This window comes from Protopterus annectens, chromosome 12.part0 (assembly GCF_019279795.1).
Source record: "Protopterus annectens isolate FY-2018-M chromosome 12.part0, PAN1.0, whole genome shotgun sequence".
Taxonomy (NCBI): domain Eukaryota; kingdom Metazoa; phylum Chordata; order Ceratodontiformes; family Protopteridae; genus Protopterus; species Protopterus annectens.
This window is the reverse complement of record NC_056746.1, coordinates 1301381534-1301403804: the sequence shown is the minus strand read 5'-3', so window position 1 is coordinate 1301403804 and position 22271 is coordinate 1301381534. Positions and strand designations below refer to the sequence as shown.

General features: G+C 45.6%; 1 protein-coding gene across 1 annotated transcript in view; it reads right to left on the bottom strand.

Moving 5' to 3' along the window:
- LSM14B (LSM family member 14B) overlaps positions 1–22271 on the bottom strand; it is a gene marked incomplete in the record, with an annotated part of 815052 nt that overhangs the window by 415684 nt on the left and 377097 nt on the right. Inside the window, 1 exon segment of the mRNA XM_044090355.1 lies at positions 8823–8903. Within this exon segment, the coding sequence (XP_043946290.1) occupies positions 8823–8903 (81 nt within the window).

The window sequence follows — 22271 nt, the reverse complement described above, 5'->3', positions numbered from 1 at the left end:
GTTCAGACATCTGTTCAATATTCTCATTTGCATGTAGAGGATGAAAAGTGGTAGATTGAGAACTCAGACAATTTCAGGAACAAAAGGATTTGGCCATCTTGCAAGCCAGCATATCTTCTTGCCCATCAAGAGTCTAAAGGCATAAAGTTCTGATAGTATTACCTAATGGGATAGCTACCTAATGGGATAGCTACCTAATGGGATAGCTACCTAATGGGATAGCTACCTAATGGGATAGCTACCTAATGGGATAGCTACCTAATGGGATAGCTACCTAATGGGATAGCTACCTAATGGGATAGCTACCATGAGTTCCTGGAGAGAGCTATACAGGCAGAAGCAGGTTAAAGTAAATGCAGAGCAAGCCTGCAGTACAATGTTGAGGCCTCATGATGTAGTGGGGGCCTGGGGGAGGTCAGATTAGATGTGCCTTTAAAAGGGCTTTAATCTTTTGGGAAGCCAAATAATTTTAACTGAAGCCTTGATTAAAACCTGAAATAGCTGCTAGCTGTACCTTAAGTTTGGAATACCTGGAACTCTGTAGAATTGCACAAGTTAACCAACTGTGATATGGACAGACTGGGAACTGAAAAGGGGTCCTTTGTGTACTATAGAAAAATTCTAGTTTTTATGGCGTGTTTGAGAAGCAATCTGAATTACTCTGGTAACGGGGCATGGTAACTATCAGTCACTGGGAAAAACATGGAGTTGGTCTGTGGGAGAGAGTGGGTACAGCTGGCTGGACATAACAGGAAATTAGGTCTGGTTGCAGGATTCTTAGGTGAAGCCACAACCAGAAAGGTGCTGTGAGAATTGCTTTTGCCTTGCACAGGAAAGCTTTCTGTAAAAGGCTTGTCAGAGAAGTCACAGTAGGCCATGTGGCCATGGATAAGCCAGACCTTCTCTGGGTGCCACCTTGTGATGGGATGGACAACTGCTACATTTAATGTTTTGGGAGGCAAGCTGCAGCAAGGTTGGCCCAAGTAGCTGAAGAGCTTCCTTCCTATTCTATGAGGGACCAATAATGAGGCAACATGCAGTGAGCCTAAGAAGTCAGTTTGACCTGGAATGTGTTGCTATCAAAGACTAGACTTGCTGTCTCATTGCCTCTCAGCATAATGGTTAACACTGGGTTCCTCTGGCAACTCAGTTATATGGTACTGACTTTGGTATTGAAATCACACTTTGTGGAATGACAAGGACCATCCCCCCTCAAGCATTTTGAAGGGGAGGCAAGCCTCTTGATGGGATATTCTTTGGACTGCAATTCCTTTTGTGATGCCTTCTACACACCGGAGAGGCTTCCATGGTTAACAGCCATTGATGGAGGTAAAACAAAGTAATGATTCTGTTTGTACAGGGGAATTAAGTCCACTTCTGGACAACCAGATGGGAACGTCAAGTGGATGGGTGGGCTGCTATTACTACATACTAATGCCCACTGAAATACTTGTGGTATCTGGCATTAGGAGCTAGTTTAACAGCTGCCAGCATTAAGCCTAGTGTTTGCAGGACTTGGCAGGCCAGTGGGTAGTCCTGCTGAAGTAAAAGACTAAGTCTAAGGGATAACAGCCAGAATTGACCATACAGACTACTTGATGCACAAAGGGCTCAAGAGCCTATATTTCCCTTTAGAATAACTAAGAGCAATCTGAGGTCAGACCAGAAAGGATAGACCTTGAAAATTCTCCTGGGTTGTCACCTTCTCTTGGAGGAGAGAAGTTAGGTTTGTGACTGACATGAATGGTATGAGCCTCCAGATAAGAAACTGGACCCAGTTGTCTTGGTTAATTGATAACCAATCTAGGTGAGGAGCCCATGACTGCCCCGGGGGGGAGGTTTGCCTGAAAATGGACCATTGGTTCTGTTGTACCCTTTCTGGGAAATGTTACCTGCTGTAGTAGAGATGGGCTCAAAGGATGTGCACAGATCTTCAGAACCAGAGACTGATGCATAAAGGTTTTAAAGCAAACTCCCATGGCATTTCCTTCCATATGCACTTCAAGGTTCCTCTTGAGGGGAAGGTACTGTGGACAAAGCAGCTTTTAAGTGCAAACCACCATGAAACTGCATACCTATGCTTGTGTGCTGCTTTAGATGCCACTGACTGCTGCACTGAGTCAGCCTCATGGGAACAGAGATAGAGCTTGTTTGCTTCCTGGTGTTGTCCCAAGGGACTTCCATGTCTATTTAACAAGGCCCTCTGCAAACTGGTCATGTGAGAACATTAGTACCCCCTACAGAATGATTCCCAGAGCCATAAACCCACTTAAAAAAGTCCCTCATCCTAGCTCAGTTAGGAATATCAGTTCTCAAAGCTAGTGTTCACTATACCTACAATAGAATCAGAGGGCCCTTGCTCCAATATGGGTCATCACTGTGTGGTTTCAATCATTTCCATTTTGCAGGGAATAGATACTACCATGTCAGTTTCCTGTCTGTCCATTACCAAATCCACAAGATGGTTAGCTGGAACAACTACACCCAGGAAGTACAGGGCCAGACCTAAAACCTTCAAATCTTATCCAGGGAAGTGAGTTGTTGGGCCAATTTTCTTTAATTCTTACATTCCAGGAGTCCTTTGGGGGAACTGCAGGATACTTCTTGGAGGTTTACGCCCAGTATAAAAGTGATTCCACAGGGAATCAATGTGCCTCCCTTTGCACTGACTTCATGGAAACGAGCAGGGCTGGTCATCTGAGAATGCAGAACTATCCTTAGAGCTTTGGTCAGCTGCAGACCATTAGAAGAGCTGGTCTATACTTTGGGATGAAAACTGAGGTAGACTACCAGTGTCTGAGTGGAGCCAAAACAGGGAGCACCCCCTTCCTATTTCAATGAATGGGCAATGAACCTCAAAAATAATGCCCAAGACAACCCTGATGGCACTGTGGATAAGCCAGCCACAATCTACTGTTCCCAAAGCAGACTGCAAGGTAGCATACCCCCAGAACCAAGAGGCCAGTTGGCTACAGGGCCAAATCCTGCTAGACCAAGATAGTCTACTCCACGTTTGTGTTAAGTGCATCAGATGCATATTCTGTTAATGAACGGGGGGGGGGGTCCACAGCACTAAGGGATGTTCCAATATCAATTTCAGCCCTAGATCCACTGGCACCAAGGTGCAATGGGGAGGCAGCAGTAGAATTGAGCTAGCAGGCCAACCCTATTCACCCAACAGGATGGTGCGATACCTGTTATCAGACCCCTGACAAATGCCCTCATTCATTTCCAATCAATAACTACAGAATTCCTGACAGACCTATGGGAAAGAAAACAGTGAAGCCCAGGAACCCGGAAAGTTCCTTTGCCTAGGGCCTGCTGCTAGCTAAAGTATTTGTATGAGGGGACCTTTCCATAATTACTCTGCTTACAAAGGACTTTGAATAGGAAGCACCAAAGTTAAGACGGTGTTGAAGCACATCTCCCCTTTGATCTTTCTCTAGGACAATCTCACTAAGAGAACAGCAATTAAGTTTGCACTGCACTTGCAAATGCCCTGGCCCCAGGCAAAGTTTATGTACCCTGCAGCAGAATTCTACCCAAAAATGCAGCATTAAGTCTTCTCCAAAATGAAAAGATCAATGAAACTGATGAAGATACAAATGGAAAGGGAAGACCTTGCAACAAAAACGTTATGCACTCACCATAATGTTCCATCTGGTTTCAGTTTTATTTTCAAACATTGTGTTCAGATCCAGCTCTAACATTTTCAACTTGTGGCCACTAACGAGGGCTTCCCTTACCTATAATGGTCTATATCCCCCAATATACCTCAAATGTTTGCTGACTTGTATCAAAAGAATTAGCTTTCTCGCAATATAAATCCATATTTGGAGCTCATCAGGAACAGTGGTTCCCACGTATCCAATGTCGATTTTTTCAACTGGGACAGTCCCCAGCTACCCAAAATCCCTGGGGGACTAAGGATATTCCTGAGCACAGTTAAGCTCAAGCTACTCTTCCCCTCAAGACCAGATCCAACGTGTAATCAGTAATGAAGGTAAGAGGATTAGCCCAAGTAGCAGTGGCACATGCATCATCCATGGAAGCCCTGGATAAATACAGATGTCACAGATCTAGTTGAATGGGCTCAAAGGTTTTGGCAAGGACAAATCCAATTTGTTTGGCAAAGGATACATTGGTCAGCCATCTGCCAAGGTTACCTCTGGTAACTGTTTTGCCTAATTTAGAATCCATAAAGAAGCTTTTTTTGAAAGTTGAGTAGAAGTCAAACTGCAATGAACGTGCAGCAAATATAACATTCGCCTTTGTAAAATTTGGAAAGAAACCTGGCAAATTTATGTTTGATTCTGACACAACCTTGGAAGGATTGGCTTGTAAAGCTACCCTATCCTTCTGAAATACTAAGGAGGTTTAGAGAACAGTGCTTGAAGTTCTGACAGCCTTCTAGCAGAGGAGATTCCTACCAAAAAGTTTTCCAGGTCAAAAGTGTTTAGCTCGCATTTTGCTGCTGGTTCAAAAGGGGAATTAAACTTGGTGGAGTTGGATCCTTGTACAACAGGGGGTCTCAAAAGTAGGGTACATCTCAAAGGCCTTTCAAAGTTTAGATGAATCCAAGTAGTTTTTAATCCCAATGTGAAAATTAGTAATGGCAGCAAGAGTTAAGCAGGCTCCTGCAGTGAAAACGTACTAAATATTCAAGGACAATGCACTAGTGCTTGACAAAGGTTAAATGTTTCTGCTGCACCCAAAACAATTTATTTCTGTAAATTTCCTTGTGGAAGCTTTGTGGGAAAAGCAAAGTATATAACCAAAAGGGGAAGATGGCGTATGCTGTCTGGCTATCAATGGAAGTGGAAAAATCAGTTTTAGGTTTGAGATATCTGGATGAATCATTCCCCATCAGGTAAGAATGTCCAACTGGATACAGAATTCTAGGAGTAGACTAGATGAGGCCAGGTAAAGCAAAACAAATTTGTCAAGGATGGTAAGAGGCAATGAGGATGACTGCTAGTAAACCAAGATTCTCTGTAGAAATCTGGGGATTAAGGGTGTTGGGGGGGGTCAATCATTTATGACAGCATCTGTGACTGCCCTGGTTGGGGGATTGGGTAAAGAACCTGCTGCACTTGTTTAGGGGAGATGCAAATAGGTCACAGCATGGCTGGCCCCACTGGTGAAAATTTGACACTTCCGAGACTACTCATGAGGTAGTACAATAAACTTGCTCAACTACCACGTTGGATTTTCCCAGGAACACTTGAGAACTGCCCATTTCCAAACTGGATGGAGACGAGGGGCAAGATCTGGTTCCTCCTTGATGCAAACTACAGACATTGCATCACAATTGTCCCAAGAGCGTCTTGGAAAGCCTGGAATGTTAATAGCACTGCTCACTTCCAGGACATTATGTACATATATTGGCTTCTTCAGGGGACCATGTGCCTTGGACTTTCCCCAGAAGTGCCCCCCACTCAGGTCTCTGTGGTCACTATGACCTTGGGTTGGGGAAGAATGAAGGGACGGCCTTGTAGAACCTGGTCGGAGCAGATTCAAAGGATTGTACATGCTTGGGTAATTCTTAACTGAGTGGACAGAGCCAGACACTGATCCCATGGCTCGTAGAATCAACTGGGCTGAAACTGAGGAATTTAGAATAATCTTGTTGACCTGCTACCAGACGCACTTTACTCCTGGAATAGGAAAAGTTAGTCACAGATACTGTGAAAATTGTTCCTATGAATTCCAATGTCTAAGACTGTTCTGGGGATTACCATAAATTACAACAAATCTCAGAAGGGAGCATGTCTGGAGTACCTGGTCTCAAGTTCTCATCAGTAGGTGCCTGGTGGAGCAGTTATGAGCCAGTCCAACTACAAAAACATCTGGAATTCTGGCAGTCTCAAGTGTGCTGCTACCACTGCCATGCATTTAGTGAACACCCTGGAGTGTGTGGTGAAGCCAAAGGGCAGTGCTCTGTTGGCAATGACAGGCTCCCCAGAAGTACCTTCTGGCTAGTCTGTTCATGCGACAGGCCTATTGAGCAGTCTTCCTTGCACAAAAAAGGCAGAAGAGTGAACTGTGCTGAAATTATCTGTTCAGACATCCAGTCTCCAGTCCCTGGTTTTCTTTAGCACTAAAGAATCTTAAGTTCCAGATCCTAACTGGTCTGGTGGGACCTCTTGCATGACTTTTCTAGCAGCTTTTCTATTTCTACTGCTGCTGCTTTCCTCCGAGTGGATCAGGAATTGTGTACATGTGGAGGTGGTAGGAAAAAGGAAATAGTATAATCTCTAAACTCTCTGCACTCTCGTACCTTTTGTAATATCTACCCAGGCTCCCTGGTGCAGGGATAAATGACCCCTGATTGCCTCCAGAGGTGGAGGATCAGGCTTCAAGGAACACTGAAGTGTTAATCTCTGGACCCCTGGTTCTGCAGGCTTCCTCTGCCATGTGGGCAGCATCTTTCATTACAGTTTTCCCCTCTACTCCCAACAGAACCAGTTCCACATGGATCTTGGAAAGGACCTTGGACTTCCTAACCACACTTTCCTACCTCCTTATTGAGGTTCTGGAAAGGTCCTTTGAGGGGTCGAAAAACTTACTCATGGCAGAGAGGGAGTTTCTATCTTGCTCACACCTGGAGTTTAACTCAGGCCCAGAGGTTATCAAAAGGTGCACTGAGACTTAAAGGGCTCCAAAGTCACAAGTGCATCCAGACATGCCTCCTAATGGAAATTCCTGAACTTGCAGCCCTTGAGGTGCCTTCAGCTTCATGTGAAATGAGCCTCATGGACAGATTTGAGTCTGTAGAGTAGCCAACTGAGGCCAGTCTCAACTACTGGTCCCAGCAAGAGATTTTGAGAGTTCCTTAAATCACTCCGCAATCTAGAATTGCACTAAAATTCCGTGATCAGAGTGCAAATATCACTGAAGCATAAACATGCTTCCCAAATCTGTCCAACACCCTTGACTTCGTTAGGGGGATGGATAGAACTTTGTTCCACGAGTTCCCTGGTGGCCACTGCCATGACTACAGCATCTACCAGTACTCCCTTGATCCAAAAATTATTTTCCTTTAGTTGGTACCAAAATTTGGTCTTCTCTTGGGGAATCTGTTCAACCATGTCTGGTTCCTTCTATGCCTGCCTGGAAAACTCCATGCGCTCATCAGGAAGAGTCACCCAAGAGGTAAATTAGTCAGACCCAAAGGCCTCCAGGAATACAGATTCCTCTTGGGAAGAGGAATCAGTAGCCCAACCACCCCTCTGCTTGATTCTCTAGGATGTCTCCAAATGAAACTTCAATGGGTGATCTTGGGGACACTTTCCCCTTATCAAAATTGGTACCTTCAGTGACCAACTCCTGAGGGGAGTCTAAATGTCTCCTCTTGCACTTCCTCTTCCTAGGGACTTTAGTGTGGTCTTCTGGATAAGAATCTGAAGAAATGATAGTACCCTGCTGGGTACACTAGAGACTTTGGGTCGGCTGTCCCTGTGGGAGTAGAGTGATGAGGTTCAAGGCAGACTTATGGTATCCATAAGGGAGATGAGTGGTAGGAACAGTCATCCTGCAGAAGCTCTCCACTACCTTAAAAGCAGAACACTTCAGGGAAAAGCAGACTTAGCAGAGAAGCCACACACCCCCATCAGCTTCACCTGCCCTAAAGACAGTCCCCAAGCTATCCAATGCTGAAGCTGAGGGGCAGAGACTGCTCGGCTACAATCAACACCTTTGATCAGATAGGGATGCTTTGGCTCCAATGTAGCCATTTCCCTCAAAGCAGGCTTCACAGCTTAAGATATCTACAGACCCCAATGATCCTGGAAAAAGCTGATTCAAGGGCTCTGAAACAACAAGTTAGACGAGAGAAGCAGACATTGGTGTAGTGCTGTTGAGGGCTTCCTGACTCAGAGTTAGGAGCCAGACGAACTCCATCTGAATGGATACCAAAAGAAGCTACCTGACATTTGAACACAAAGCTGGAAAGATCACAGCAACCACGTCCAAACGTGAAAGCAGAAAAGATCTGAGGTATGTTAGGGGATGGAACATAACGGGTAATAGGAATTGTTGGTGGCTGAGCTGAAACGGTAGAGTTGGATCCAAACCAAACTGCTGAGGAATGGATGAAAATTGACAGATGCAAAGTTAAAGGAAAGTATCAAAAAATGAAAGCCTCAAAATAAGTGCAAAAAGGGAAAGTGTACTACACAAAATACAGGCCATCAATACACAACTGAGCAACTAAAACAATAAGCTGAAGAAATCAATTATCCGAGTAAAACAGACTAGTGCTGAGGGATCCTGGCTGATGGCAGCAAATGAGATGGGATTGTAGGAATGCACTGCATTGTGGGAGAGGGAAGGAGCAATCTCGCAGATGAACCGAGAGCAGACGGCAGTCAGACATGAAAATAAAGTGGATCATGTAACTAAATCCACTGTAACAGGTCTTCTTGACAGCAGCTCAACTTCAGATTACAGCTCAAGTAAACAATGAATTTCATGAGGTTATACTCCCATACATCTGCATCAATGCATTTAAAAACTTTTGCCACATCTTATTTGATCCTAGCCCTCTCCCAATATCCAAGCTTGCACAGTTCAGAATTTCCAAAATCCCCAAAACCATCACTAGTACTGAGAAACTAAATGTTGTTTGGTATCCAAGTGTTCCAATACAAACTTGGAAAACAATTTTCAACCCAGTTTCCACAAGCCAATATTCTATTGAAGCAAGAAGCATTTCTTGTAATTGTATTTTGTAATAAGGCATACTTCAGTTACACACCACTGCTACTAGAACAATCACAAAAAAAGTTGCACTAGAAATTTACTAGTGAGGTTTTACACACCTGATCTTCTCTGGGGCCTTCGGTTTTCATCATTTACTAGTGCTGGATTTGGAGCTTCTATTTGCTGGGAATCAGCTTTATCTAGAAAATGTAAGAGTCACCTTTTATTTCACTGGACAGTAAATGAACCAGAAAATATAGCTATGTATTTTGCCATTCCTTACAACTGAGACCTCTAAGAAGGTCTACCTTGGATCTTAATGCAACTAAAGATCTATACCTCTGGGGAACTTGCTGCTGTCCATCCAGCAAGTGTTTTATATAAAAAAGGGGCAACATGCATTTCAAGTCTTGTGAAACTACACAACCTACAGTAACAAAACAAATCTGAAAGTAGTTACTGTAACAAGACTACTTCAGATGCTACCTACCAATGCTACTTTTCCTGTAAAGGATAAATCCCAACCAGTTTTGCCACATTAAAGCATACAGCTATGACCACACCCCTAGAAAAACTTGCATCATGCCTATGTGGCCAGGTATCCAGGTAATGAGGTCCTTTGCAGTAGTCTGTACAGCCAAGTGTACATAATGGAAACTGGCATGATGCTACTAGTCTTTACACGTGTTGTACCTCAAACTAAGATACATTCACTGCATTTAAGGTTATTACACATTCTAGTAAAATCAGACTGCACTCAGATGGGATACCAGTTATCAAAAAAGAATATTGTGCTAAATGTGGCCCATCAGTGATGCATATGGTTACCTTATTCCTGAAGACTCCCTTCAACAAACCTGCTGCATTACCTCAAATCCCTTATTACATAACTTACCTGGATGCAGATTTTCCATTGCCCCAGTTTGCACCAACTTTAGGTAGATTGCCAATTTCAGTTCCCCAGTAACACTGACAAGTGATAATCAGGTTATCAAAAGTTTGCTATGAATGTTCACTGTGGGCTGGGCAGCATGCTGCCAGTTCTCCTTTGAAGCTCAACACATGGTGAAAGCTGTAAATCACTGTGGCCAGAGACTTTCCAGTAGAGCTGTACTAACGTTTACACAAGACCAGATAACTGCTATGGACTCAGTTGCTGGAATACCTCAAAAAGGCAGTGTTCAAAGAACCTTAAACTATGTGCACATTCAGAATCAATTTGGCAGCTTTAATCTTGGTTTGCCTTGGACTAGGCAAGATAAAACTAAAGCTGCAATTCCCAGGCAGTACAGTTTCATATCAGACTGAACCCAAACGCCAGCTTAAAGCAATGCTCAATTCAACCATTCCCAAATTAGCTTGCAGACTTAGAACCAAAGGTCTGTCATTCAGTTTCAAACTCACTGTTATCTGCTCAAAATAAAGGTTAATCCTGAATTCTTTGCACATTTAACAGCTTGCTTTGCCTTTGTGAAATTACTTCCGTTAAGTGCATACCATCATTTCAGCCAAGGTTACTACTAGGAACTACAGACAACCCATAATTACATAAACAGCTCCTAGTCCTTGCTTAAATTTTAATCTACTGACAATGTATACCATCAATAATAAATTTAAACTTGAGAAGTTTCCCCATCAAGATGCCAATTTAACAGCTCAATCTGCTTTCACACAATGTATTGTTCAGTGCACATACATTTAACTACACCCAATTCCTTTTCATTTGCTACCAATTTCTTGGTTAAATTAGTGGCATGCAAACTGTAAATGTAGATCTTTTCGGCTTTTCCTGGTTAGGGGTCGCCACAGCAGATCACCTGTCCGCTCATGATTGGCAGTGGAGTTTGTGTAGTTGCCAGCCCGGCGCCCAACCTTCCACAGAAGGCACACACGCATTCACACCTAGTGCCAATTTAGAGTGTCCAATCCACCTGCAGCATATCTTTGGGATGTGGGAGGAAACCAGAGCACCTGGAAGAAACCCACGTGACCACAGGGAGGACATGCAGACTCCCCACAGAAGACACCCCAGCTGAGGATCGAACCAGAGAACCACTTGCTGTGAGGCAACAATGCTAACCACTGCACCACTGTGGCTGCCCTAAAACTGTAAATGGTGTTTGTTGCTGACACTTGGAACTTGCCATTCTGTACATTTTCAGCAACTGCTTTATGTACATTTACCACATATTTTGGCCTGGGTTTTGTGAAAGATTCTTGGACCAGCCCTCCTACCTGGTTGAAAAGGTTTTCTACACATCTTCCCAGGCAGACATTCTTACAAACATTAAGACCTTATAATAAGCTTTTACTTTGAGTCTTAAGGAAAATGAAGTTTGCTTCAAACTATTGTGTTCTCCCAGCATGGATCACAATATCCTAGGTTACAAGGCTAATGGCCCTGGGGCCCTTACAAACCTAGCCAAGAGTTTACCCCCAAAAAAGAAACCTCAGTCAGCACCTCTTGCCCCTGTCAATGAGGGACAAATACGGCAATCCTGAGACAAATCTGTGGTTACCCATCCACTCAAGGATGCACCTGAAGAGGATCAGAGATGCATTTTAATATGTGTGGAGAGTCCATTCCAAAGCCAGGACAGCTTCTGGGAGACCAATCTCTCTCCAGGTTAGAGAAGAGAGTTTAGATTCATAATTTGCCTTGGAGGTTAGCAAATAGAAATTAAAATGAAATGAAAGGTACAATTCCATTAAGTCTTGGGACTTGGTATACTAGAAATTTGTCAATTAAAATACTAACAGATGAAATCAAAACAATTAGAAACTTCCTTCAGACTAATATAAACATGAAGATACAGGAAGAGTAAACCTGGACAAGCGAATAATTTCAGCTGCAGAATCAAATAAAAAAATGAATCCAATAAAGCATCAAGAAATGACACCAGAAATATACAAGTTATTGTCCAAAGAAATTAAGTTACTGTGGAAGGTTAACAAGGTTAAAAAAAGTATTAGTTCCACCTTCTTGGAAACAGTTCTCAGCTATTCTGAAATCTGAGAAAATGTCTGTGTTCTTCCTATAGGCACATTTCATTGTTAAATGCAAATTATACCAGTCACTGACTGCTGGGTGCATTAAAGACCCAGTTCCCTAGTGACGAGTTGGGTTTCCTGTGGGATGTTGGGGGGTAATTGTAGCCAAATTTTGTCACTTTCCAAATCTGGCTCTGCACAGGTGGCTCCATTTATAGTTTCAACCTTTGAGGTTTCAGACATGACTAACTTAGTTATGTACTCACCATAACTTCAGATGTTTGGGATCCATCTCGCCTACATTCTGACTGATGGGTTCGGAGCCGATCCCTCTGCTCCGACTCGGCACGCTTATGCCAAAGAGCGAAGTCTCTTATTGGCTGAGCTTACTATATCCCAGGATGCACCACTACCAGTCCCCCAGATCTAGTTTGTCCGCATACATGCACGCCTTGCTTATATAACATCGTCAGATGAAACAAGATAAACAGTAGAACTCAAAACCGTTCAATCTCTTCTGATCTCCAAGGCAGGGGGAAGGAGGGTGGGTTTTAGGAATGTAGGTGAGATAGATCCCAAACATCTGAAGTTATGGTGAGTACATAACTAAAAGATGTTGTGATCCTATCTCGCCTACATTCTGACTGATGGGACAGCGTCCCTAGCACCTGAATCCTGGGTGGCTCACTGGAAAACACTCCTGAGTATCGTGGAACCAAATGAAGCTCGTCCTCTAGATGCCACATCCAATTTGTAGTGGGAAATGAAAGTGTGCGGATTGGACCAAGTAGCCGCAGCACAAATTTCCGATATAGCGAGCTTGGAATGAAAAGCTATAGAAGTAGCCATAGCCCTGGTAGAATGAGCTTTGATGGATGTTGTAAGTTGCTTATTCGAAGAATAAGCCTGAGTTATACAATCTCTGATCCATTTGGAGATAATAAATTGGGCCAAACCATCACAAAAGCTACTATCTGAGAAGGACACAAACAACTGGTCTGACTTACGAAGTTGCTGAGTCCTGTCTAAATAGAAACGTAATTGCCTGTGAACATCCAATTTATGGAGAGTGTATTCTGCTTCATTGGAGAATTTTGGGAAGAAAACTGGTAGCTCCAGAGATTGTTGGAGACAGAAACTAGAACAGACCTTTGGGACAAAGGATGGATTTGGCCTAAGTGAAACTCTATCCTTGTGGAAAATCAAGTACGGTGGCTTAATAGACAGGGCTTGAAGCTCTGAAACCCTTCTTGCAGAAGTAATTGCAACTAAGGCAGTTTTCCAAGACAGATATTTTAACTCACATGTAGCAGCCGGTTCGAAAGGGGAAGATGTTAATGCGAAGCACCAAATCAAGATCCCACGGAGGTGCAGGATGAAAAATTGGGGGTCTTAATAGGCTCGCACCTTTAATGAAAGTTTTGCATAGTCTGTTGCTCATCAAAGGAGGATCCATGGATTCGTGGAATTTAGAGATAGCCGCTAGTTGGACTTTAATAGTTGAGACAGAAGATCCTTGATTAAACAGGGATGTTAATTTCAAAACCTCTGGGACAGGAGCAGAGATAGGGTCTAAGCCCTTGAGTTGAGCCCAGATAGCAAACCTCTTCCACTTACTGAGGTACAATTTGTTAAGTGGTGGGTTTGTGGGCCGAAGATAAAATGTGAACAACTTCCGGGTCTAATGTGTGCTTTCTAACTAAAGTCGGAAGTGGAGGAGCCAAGCTGTCAATTTCAAAGATTGAAGGGACTGATGCCGATGTCCCAACTGATGGATTAGCAAGTCCGGAATTAGGTCTAAAGTCCACGGATCGTCCACCGCATGCTTCTTCAGGTAAGGAAACCATACCTGACGAGGCCAGTATGGGGCAATCAGTATCATTGAGGACCCCAATTGAGAAGCTTTTTGAATAACTTTGGGGAGAAGTGGAATTGGAGGAAAGGCATAAAGTAGCCCTGTTGGCAAAGGTTGTGCTAGAGCATCCATAGCTGGTACCCCCTGATGTGGGATCAAGGAGAAGAACCTTTGGCACTTTGCGTTTAGTGGAGTTGCAAATAGGTCGCAGCACGGCGTCCCCCATCTCCTGAAAACCTGAGCTGCTACTGTGTGGTTTAGAGACCACTCGTGAGGAGAGAGAATTGTCCTGCTCAATTTGTCTGCCAATATATTTGACCTTCCCGGGATGTGGGTCGCTACCAAGAAGCGGTTGGTAGCTACAGCCCATTCCCACACTCATGGCCTCTCTGCAAAGGGGGTACGATCTGGTCCCTCCTTGTTTGTTCAGATACCAGACCACCGACATGTTGTCTGTGTGGATGGCGATGATGCCCTGAGGAAGAAACTCGTGTAAGGCCTGTAGGGATAGAAGTACAGCCCTCATCTCCAACACGTTGATGTGGAGAAGAGCTTCGTCTGGAAGCCAGGAGCCCTGAACTAGCCTGCCCAGACAATGCCCCCCCCACCCTATCTGGGAGGCATCTGTCGTCAGGGTAACCACTGGAGAGAGAAGAACAAAGGGGTTTCCTTGATCCAAATTGGATGTCTGAAGCCACCAGTGAAGGTCCCTTTTGCATATTTCCGTAATCATGATGTGATGATTGAGGGGAAGATCCTGAAAGGACCATTGCGTTGACAATAGCCACTGAAGAATCCTCATGTGCAATCTTGCCAGAGGAACTAAAAGAACCGTGGCAGACATTGAGCCTAGCACTTGTAGAACCATCCTGGCTGGGGCTTTGGATCTCGAGATTAGAGCTTGAACTTGGCCCTGTAAAGTTTGGATCCTTTCGGCAGGAAGAGAGACGCATCAATCTTGAGTCTATCTCTGCTCCTATGAACCTTATGCTGAGAGGGCAGCAAGACAGACTTTGACCAATTGAATGTAATCCCCAGGGTAACACCCAGGGAGATGGTGGCTTTGAGGTTGTCCATTAGTAGATGCCTGGTGGTGGCAGTCAGGAGCCAGTCGTCCAGATAGGGAAACACTTGGAATCCAAGACTTCTCAGGTGAGCCGTCACTACTGCCAAACACTTGGTGAACACCCTGGGGCTGTGGTGAGACCAAAGGGCAGAGCGCAAAATTGGTAATGACTGACTCCCAGGTTGAAGCGCAGATACCTCCTGGACGCCTGATGTATCGGTATGTGATAATAGGCGTCCTTGAGGTCTATGGAGCACATCCAAACATCCTTCTCCAACAGTGGGAGAATGGATTGCAACGTGACCATTCGAATTTGGATTTCGTGACGGATTGGTTCAGTCTGCTGAGATCCAATATTGGTCTCAGGTCCCCTGTCTTTTGGCACTAAAAGAACCTGGAGTAATTTCCTGATCCGATCTGGTCTGTGGGGACCGGTTGGATGACTCCTTTTCTAGCAGCTTTAAAGCTTCTGCGGCTGCCATTTCCCTTTGACTGGGTGGTGGGTCCGGGATTCTTTTGGACGGTGGGTAGTATGTGAATGGGATGGTGTAACCTCCGGCAATGATCCAAGCACCCATCTGTCCTGAGTGATTGACTCCCAGGCTTTTAGGTGCTTGGCAACGACACCCGACTGGCTCCGAGCAGCACAGCCGGGCAATCCCTCATGACGTGTGGGAGGCTGAAGAGCCACGAAAGGACTCGCGGTCTCCAGAATTGCGGGGCCCTCTGCCGCCTCTGGGACGGCGTCTCCCTGAAAAATTTCCCTGTCCTCTGCCTCTGGAAGGAATCTTCCTGCTGTTGAGAAAAACTTTGAGATTTGGAACCACATTTTCCCTCCTTTAGCCTTGGGGTAAGGCCGAAAGGGAGTGGAATAACGGGCACCTACGGCAGATAAAGTTTTTCCCTCTTGCTCACAGCAGGTAAGGGTGTCTTTAACCTTGGGTCCAAACAAGGAGGACCCATCAAAGGGAGCGCCAGCGAAGGAAGACTTGAAGGCCTCCAGAACTGACAAGCGGAGCCAGGCTTGTCTCCGTAGAGCCACGCCTGTGCCTGCCGCTCTACCCCTTCGGCCGCATAGGAAATGAGCCTCATGGACGAGTTAGAAATTGACGTAAGGATAGCCAACTGAGAGCTAACCGACTGGGCTAGCTGCTCAGGTAGGTTACCCGAGAGGAATCTGACAACTCCTTGACCAGATCCCTCTGAAGCCTGGTAAAATGTGCCAAATAATTCAGAGACCTTAACGTAAAGGCCGCTGAAGTCAGGGTGCGCTTCCGCACCTGTCCATACTCCTAGACTCCTTATTAGGAGGATGGACGGACGCCAGCCTCTGCCACGCCCTGTTGTGTAGCAGATGCCACCACCATGGCACCTACAGCCACGCCTTTAGTGAGGAACTCCTTCTCGGGGAGCAGACAAAATTTATTTGGACGAGAAGGGACTGGTTCCACGGTATCTGGATGTTCCCACGACAAACTAAATCCAGAAGCTCGTCAAGGGCGGAGACACCCAGGAGGCGGAGGGCTGAGCCCCAAAGGCCTTGAGGCCCACTGACTCGTCAGCAGAGGGGTTTGGATATCCAGCCGCCTCGTTGTTTGAGGATCTCTAAGATGTCTGCAAATGAGACATCATCCGAGGACGACTTCGGGGACCCCTCTGCATCATCCAGATCAGTGTCTGAAGTAATAGACTCGGGGGAGTCCACGTGCTTCCTCTTGCACGATCTCTTCCTTGGGGGTTCCTCTGAAGACAACTCAGAAGAACCCTCAGGAGGGGAACCCCCACTGGGGGTAACCTCAGGCCCCGGGGCTCCGCTGACTACGGACAGGGGAACTGCCAAAGACCCAGTCTCCACGCCTAGGGAAGGTGCCGGTAAAGCCGGGGAGATGGCCGAAGAGGACTTGGCCAAGGCACTCCTCATGGCTCTGAAAGCCGGACCCCCAGAATCCTGGGAGTGTCCGGTCCCCGGAGCCGTGATAGCCGACGGAAGTCCCGCAGCCGAAGCACCGAGGGGGAGGCTCGGAACCGAAAGCATAGGTCCCGAAACATCACCCCCGGGTCCAGCCGAAGAAGTCCGCGTACCAAACTCGGACCCGAAGGCCCGGGTTGGAGTAAGGGTCGGAGCCGACCCTGAGATCTCCACCGGCTCCAACAGCACCTGCTCCGACGGAGCAGAAGCAGTCGGAGGAGGAATGGCAATGGGGTGGGCCAAGGTCATCGGTTCCGAAGCCAACTGGGTCGGAACCGAAACAAATTTTTGGAAGACTGGGGACTGGAACAGTCTTTGGAGCACCCTGTCTATATCAGAATCTGACATCCTCGAAGACCGAGAGGAAACAGAACGGGTTCGAGACGGCCTCTCCAACGGCCCCAAAGGGCTAGGGGACCGGCTCCGAGGCGACTCGATGAGTATCGGCGCCGAGGGAATGCACACCAGATTCCATCGGTGCCGAGGTGGACTTCGCCGAGGAGGAAGTGTCTGAGCGGACCCTTGTCGGCTCCGAGCAGTGGAGCCGAAGGTGACCCGCCTCGATGCCCCAGCCATCGGCTCCGAAGCCAGAGGAGTAGATACTGGTGGCATCGAGGCAGACCGTTCTGACCTCGGCTCCGAAGTCCTTGGAGCCGAAGGAGAGGCCTGCCTATGTTTCTTAGCGGTCGGATCCGACGGACTGGTCAGAACCGAAGCCCTTTTCTTTTTGGCCGGAGAAGGAGAGGAAGCCAAGGCTTCTTCAAAAGAAGGTTTAATTAATCCCTTGAGAATTAACTTATTTTCCTCTCCTGGAGGACCCTTGAGGAAAAAGCGTGACATACGCTACATGATTCCTGTAAATGTTTTGCCCCTAAGCAATACACACAGAGCGAGTGATCGTCCGTGATGGACATTTTGAAACTACATTTTACACATTTTTTAAAGCCCGAAGGCCTAGGATTCTGAGACATTATGGGGAGAATTTCAGTAATCTGACTGGAAAAAAATACAATTACTGGAGACACCCCTAAGTATAGGCTTACAGTTATCACTCGCTAATGACAGGGGACTTTGAAAACCCTGTAAGAACAAACAGCTACAAAGAATTTAAAGCCTGTTTACTATATGTAGATATAGAAGGGTTGATTAACCGGGAAGGCCCTAGATGAAGGGGGGCCTGTCAAACTCAACCCAATCACACAACAAAATTCTACAACAATCCAACCAATCACACAACAAATGGTAAGAATAGCTGTTAAAACAGCTTTTTTGAGAGAAAAACAGCAAAAACTGACAGAAAGTTAGTTAAAAATAACTACTCAGCTCAGCCAGCTCGAGACCACGTCTTCGCAGGTTAGCGGCAAACGAGATCTGGGGGACTGGTAGTGGTGCATCCTGGGATATAGTAAGCTCAGCCAATAAGAGACTTCGCTCTTTGGCATAAGCGTGCCGAGTCGGAGCCGAGGGATCGGCTCCGAACCCATCAGTCAGAATGTAGGCGAGATAGGATCACATAACATCTTGCTAATCATCTTGACCTTTGTCAGTTTTTAGCTTCCGACGATATTACATGCATGTCATACTGTTCTAGTAGGAGTTGTTGGTCAGCAATAGAGTTTCTGTAGTCAAGATGTCCAAATTAATCTGGCTGACTCGACATTTTCTAAAGTGTGCTAGTCTATAGTGGACAGTTGGATTTGGGGGTACTGGTATGACCAAATGGAGTAGCTTTGGTACAGAGGCAGGGGTGGTACTGCCTACTGGGTTAGGGATTTAGAGCTACTTGTGAAGGGGTGCTGTGGTAATCTAGGACTGGGAAGACCACTGTAATGTCTTTGATGTAGAGGATCCTGTTTGCAATAGCAGGAAAAAGTGGCCACAAATAATGGAATTGGAGTGTTCAACTCCCTAAGGAGGGAAGGCTCTTGTGCACTAATTTGAGTAAGACTTAGTGCACCAATTACAGCTTGGCTTACTTTGTTGGAAGCTAGCTGAAAGCAAATAAAAAAGTGAAACTTGAGCCAATGGTGCTGCAGCACCAGTCTCTCAACAAATCCGTAATCTTAGTACTGTGAGCATATACATCTGTGGTCCACAGCTAGGTTAGAATAGGACACATACAAGTTCCTCCAAGTCAAGGAAATCACCATGCAACAACCAGAAAGTGAGGGAGCCCAGTAACAAATTAACTAGCAGTTCATATGGTTGTAGACATGTTTCCCTCTAGATGTAGAGGGATGCAAGTAGCACAGATCAAGTAAACCACAATACTGTTACTACCACTATGCAGAGTCTAACTCAGTGGAACCAGACTAGGCAGAATTTACAAAATACTGGTTGGAGTAAGTCTTTCATCCTATGTACTTGGGACAAAAGGCATGCTTAAGTGTAAGAGGACAAGAATGCATGAGGCCCAAGTCTGCCAATTCTTCCCCATCTCTGTCTTGGGTGAGACCCGACTGAACACTCCCAGCCAAGCATCTGTTTACTTTCCCCAGACTAATTCCAGCACCCAAGCTATTCCTTGGCATTTAGCTTTCCTTGCATTGTAGTTTTGCCTTTATCCTGTGCTACCAGATTAATATTTTCAGAACTTTAACAATTTCCTATCCCCATCCATTGTGCCATTGTCTTAACTCCCTTCATAAGAACTCCTTAGTTTCCACATCGCTTTTGTAATGCTGTTTGGACAGAATGACAATGTAGGCACTGCATCTCCTGTTAGTTTCTATGGAGTTGGGTTGCCACTAGTCTGGGACTACAGCTGGTAAGAGCATTTAACGGTCCTTTGAGTGGGAAAGATTTGTCCCAGCCATCCATAATTTAACTGCAGGAATTGATGTGCTCTAGACTTCTGAAGGGGTGTGCAGTGAACATACATCTGTAGATCCTCCCACCCATGAAGTGCTGGCATCTGAACATACATCTGTAGATCCTCCCACCCATGAAGTGCTGGCATCTGACCTCACTTGTGTAGCACTAATGCTTCTTCAGAACATTAGAGCAGCATATTCCTCAAACTTTCTCCCAAGGTATACCAGTTAGTAGCCAGCTGCTCAAGCCTAGGCCATCCAGCCTTCCACCTTAACAGTACTAAGCAGTCAAGTTATCAAGTTGACAAGCAAATGCCCCGGGGCCTTGCCAGCAAGCTTGTACATGTATCTTCTGTTCTATTAAGTCACTGCTTTTGTCAGGACCACATGTTGAAGTGGAGGTAACTTTCTGCTTGCAGTAGTTTTCTAGTAAACAATCCTCCAGTCTCCAAGCACTGTTTCCTTGTTCTATAAATTCCCCTTTTAGAAAAAAATTGCATTACATTTTTGTTTCTGATCTCCACAGTACTTTAGTTGCATATGTCCTTCTGAATCTGTTGCAGTATTCATAAATTGGTATCCCCTGCCAAACAGCCTACAGTCAGGGAAGTATACCAAAGCCATTAATTCTTGCCAGTCATGCCAGATGTATACATCTAGTCAGTATAGGGTATAAAGGTGACATATGGATACTCCATACCAAGGATGACTGCCACCAGTCCAAATGCCACTGTACTACCAGCACAGCTAAGGGCACTCAGAAAAGTCTCAAGTACCCTGTTGTGGTTAGTTCACTACATTTAAGTCAATCTCCCAAGAAATGGAATGCAAGAGTGAGGCAGATTCCCTATGAAGATAGGGAAGTGTGTTAAGTACTTCTCGCAACCACACTGCTACTTATCAGGTCTTTGTGCTAAAGACCCTTCACCCATTTGCCTTAAGCTGAACAAGTCACAAGCTGTTAACCCATGGTACCATGGCTGAATCTTGCCACCCTAAGGTACAGCAGCCTCTTAAAAGGCTAAAAAAGGTCCAATACTGCAGCTGGACAGCCTCTGCTGGACAGAGGTGGAGGATGCCCTTTAAGACTGCCTAATGCTGATATCTGTCTGCTGTGACCCTGTTAAAGGCTGGCATGGAACCAGCTTTAGGTCAGGCTTGGCATATCTGGATATGGAGGGTGGAACCACAGCAGATCTGTGGGGCCTAGGGAGATTCCTCAGATTGTGGACAGATGAGGTGCCTGGTACCCTGAGTCAAGGCCAGGTTCTGAGCTGCTGAGGTTTAACCAAGACCAAGCACATTTCTCCCAATCTCAAACTGCCACAGGAGGGGCAGGATTTTACTGGGGGGGGGTTGCTTAATACCCCAAATGCTTTGATCCCACCCGAGGGGATTTCAGTTCCTGCCCATCCCTGGTCATCTATTCAAGAGCAGTATATCCCTCAGACCAAGTATTCCTTGGACTGTGGTTTTTGAGAAGTCCACACTCACCTTTGGAAGTATTGTCCTTTGGGGAGACTGGTTTGCTTGACGGAGGGACTGCTCCCAATTCTGACATCCAGAAAACAGTTTCTGCACATGGTCTCCCCTAAGCCTTCTGGTGTTCCTCTGATATTCTTTCAGTTGCTGCTTTGGCTCCCAATTCCCAACCTCCTTCCCTTAAGACACGAGTTTTTACAAGGTCCCTGAGGCTTTAAAGTTAGTGCATTGACCCCGCTGTGATTTTCTACTGAGCCTTCTCGGCTTCTTCCCTCAGAAGGCTAGTTAGGCAAAGGAGCTGGGAAAGGTCCACACTTCTCCCATCCTGGCATTGCCATTAATTCTCAAATTCACATGACCAGGTACACATTCCTTTGTCTGACCTGCCTGATTCGAAGGCAGAGTCCACTGCTCCCTTTGGTGGGGTCTGCATCGCAGGTGGCTCATCACGTTGCAGTACTGCTTCAAGCTCTGTCGAGGTGATATTCTTGGCTTAATCTTCAGGCTTTGCCTGATAAGACACTAAAGTTAAGCTTGATGTTACCATAGATAAAGTCTCTTTGGTACTCCACTGGCAGATTTAAGACCAATACCAAGGCAATGTCATGAGAGCTTCGATTTGTCTATTCAAGTTTTGGAAGAATTATCCTGCCAAGACTGCCTTTGTTCATAGCAGCCTTGTCAGCCCTCCCGAAGGTTAAGTTCATAGGTGTTTTCTGTCAAACTCTACCTAAACCACAAACATATTCCTGTCAGGACAAATCTGCCTCTTCCACTCCGGTTCCTTGTCAGACTTTGACACTTGGGTCCTTTCAATCTGTTAAGGACACTTCATGGTATGGAAGTAGCTTCCCCCTTTATGGGCATTTCCCAACCCCCTACAGGTCAGACATTCTTCAGGTGTGCTGCAGGGTTTACTAGATCAGAGTACAATTCAGCCTCTCCCAGAAGCCCAGGGAATTATTCCAGGGTGTAGGTTTCCAGAAAGGAGTCCTGGAAATTTGTGCTAGCCCTTTCCTTTTTGAATATTTCTCAAGTTACCCATCTTAAAACTTTCCCTTGACCCGGTTTCCCTTTTGCTTAGTCTTCCAAGTTTCCATGGATCTGAAGGATGATTACCTTCATATTTCCATTAACTATTCAGAAGGTTTTTACATTTGTTTCCAAGTGCCTGGCTCTTGCCTTAGCTTTCTGTAGGCATCAAGGAACACATTTCCTTATCTGGATGATCTGTTCCTCCTTCCAGGCATCTGCAGGACATGTACTTTGATGAAATCCTGTAGATCAATTGCCAGAAGTCTATCCTGTCCCCCTCCTCATGATTATATTTTCCTGGAATGCAAGATTCAAACTGTTCAAGTGCTGGCATCTCTGCCAGCTACCAAGGTACTC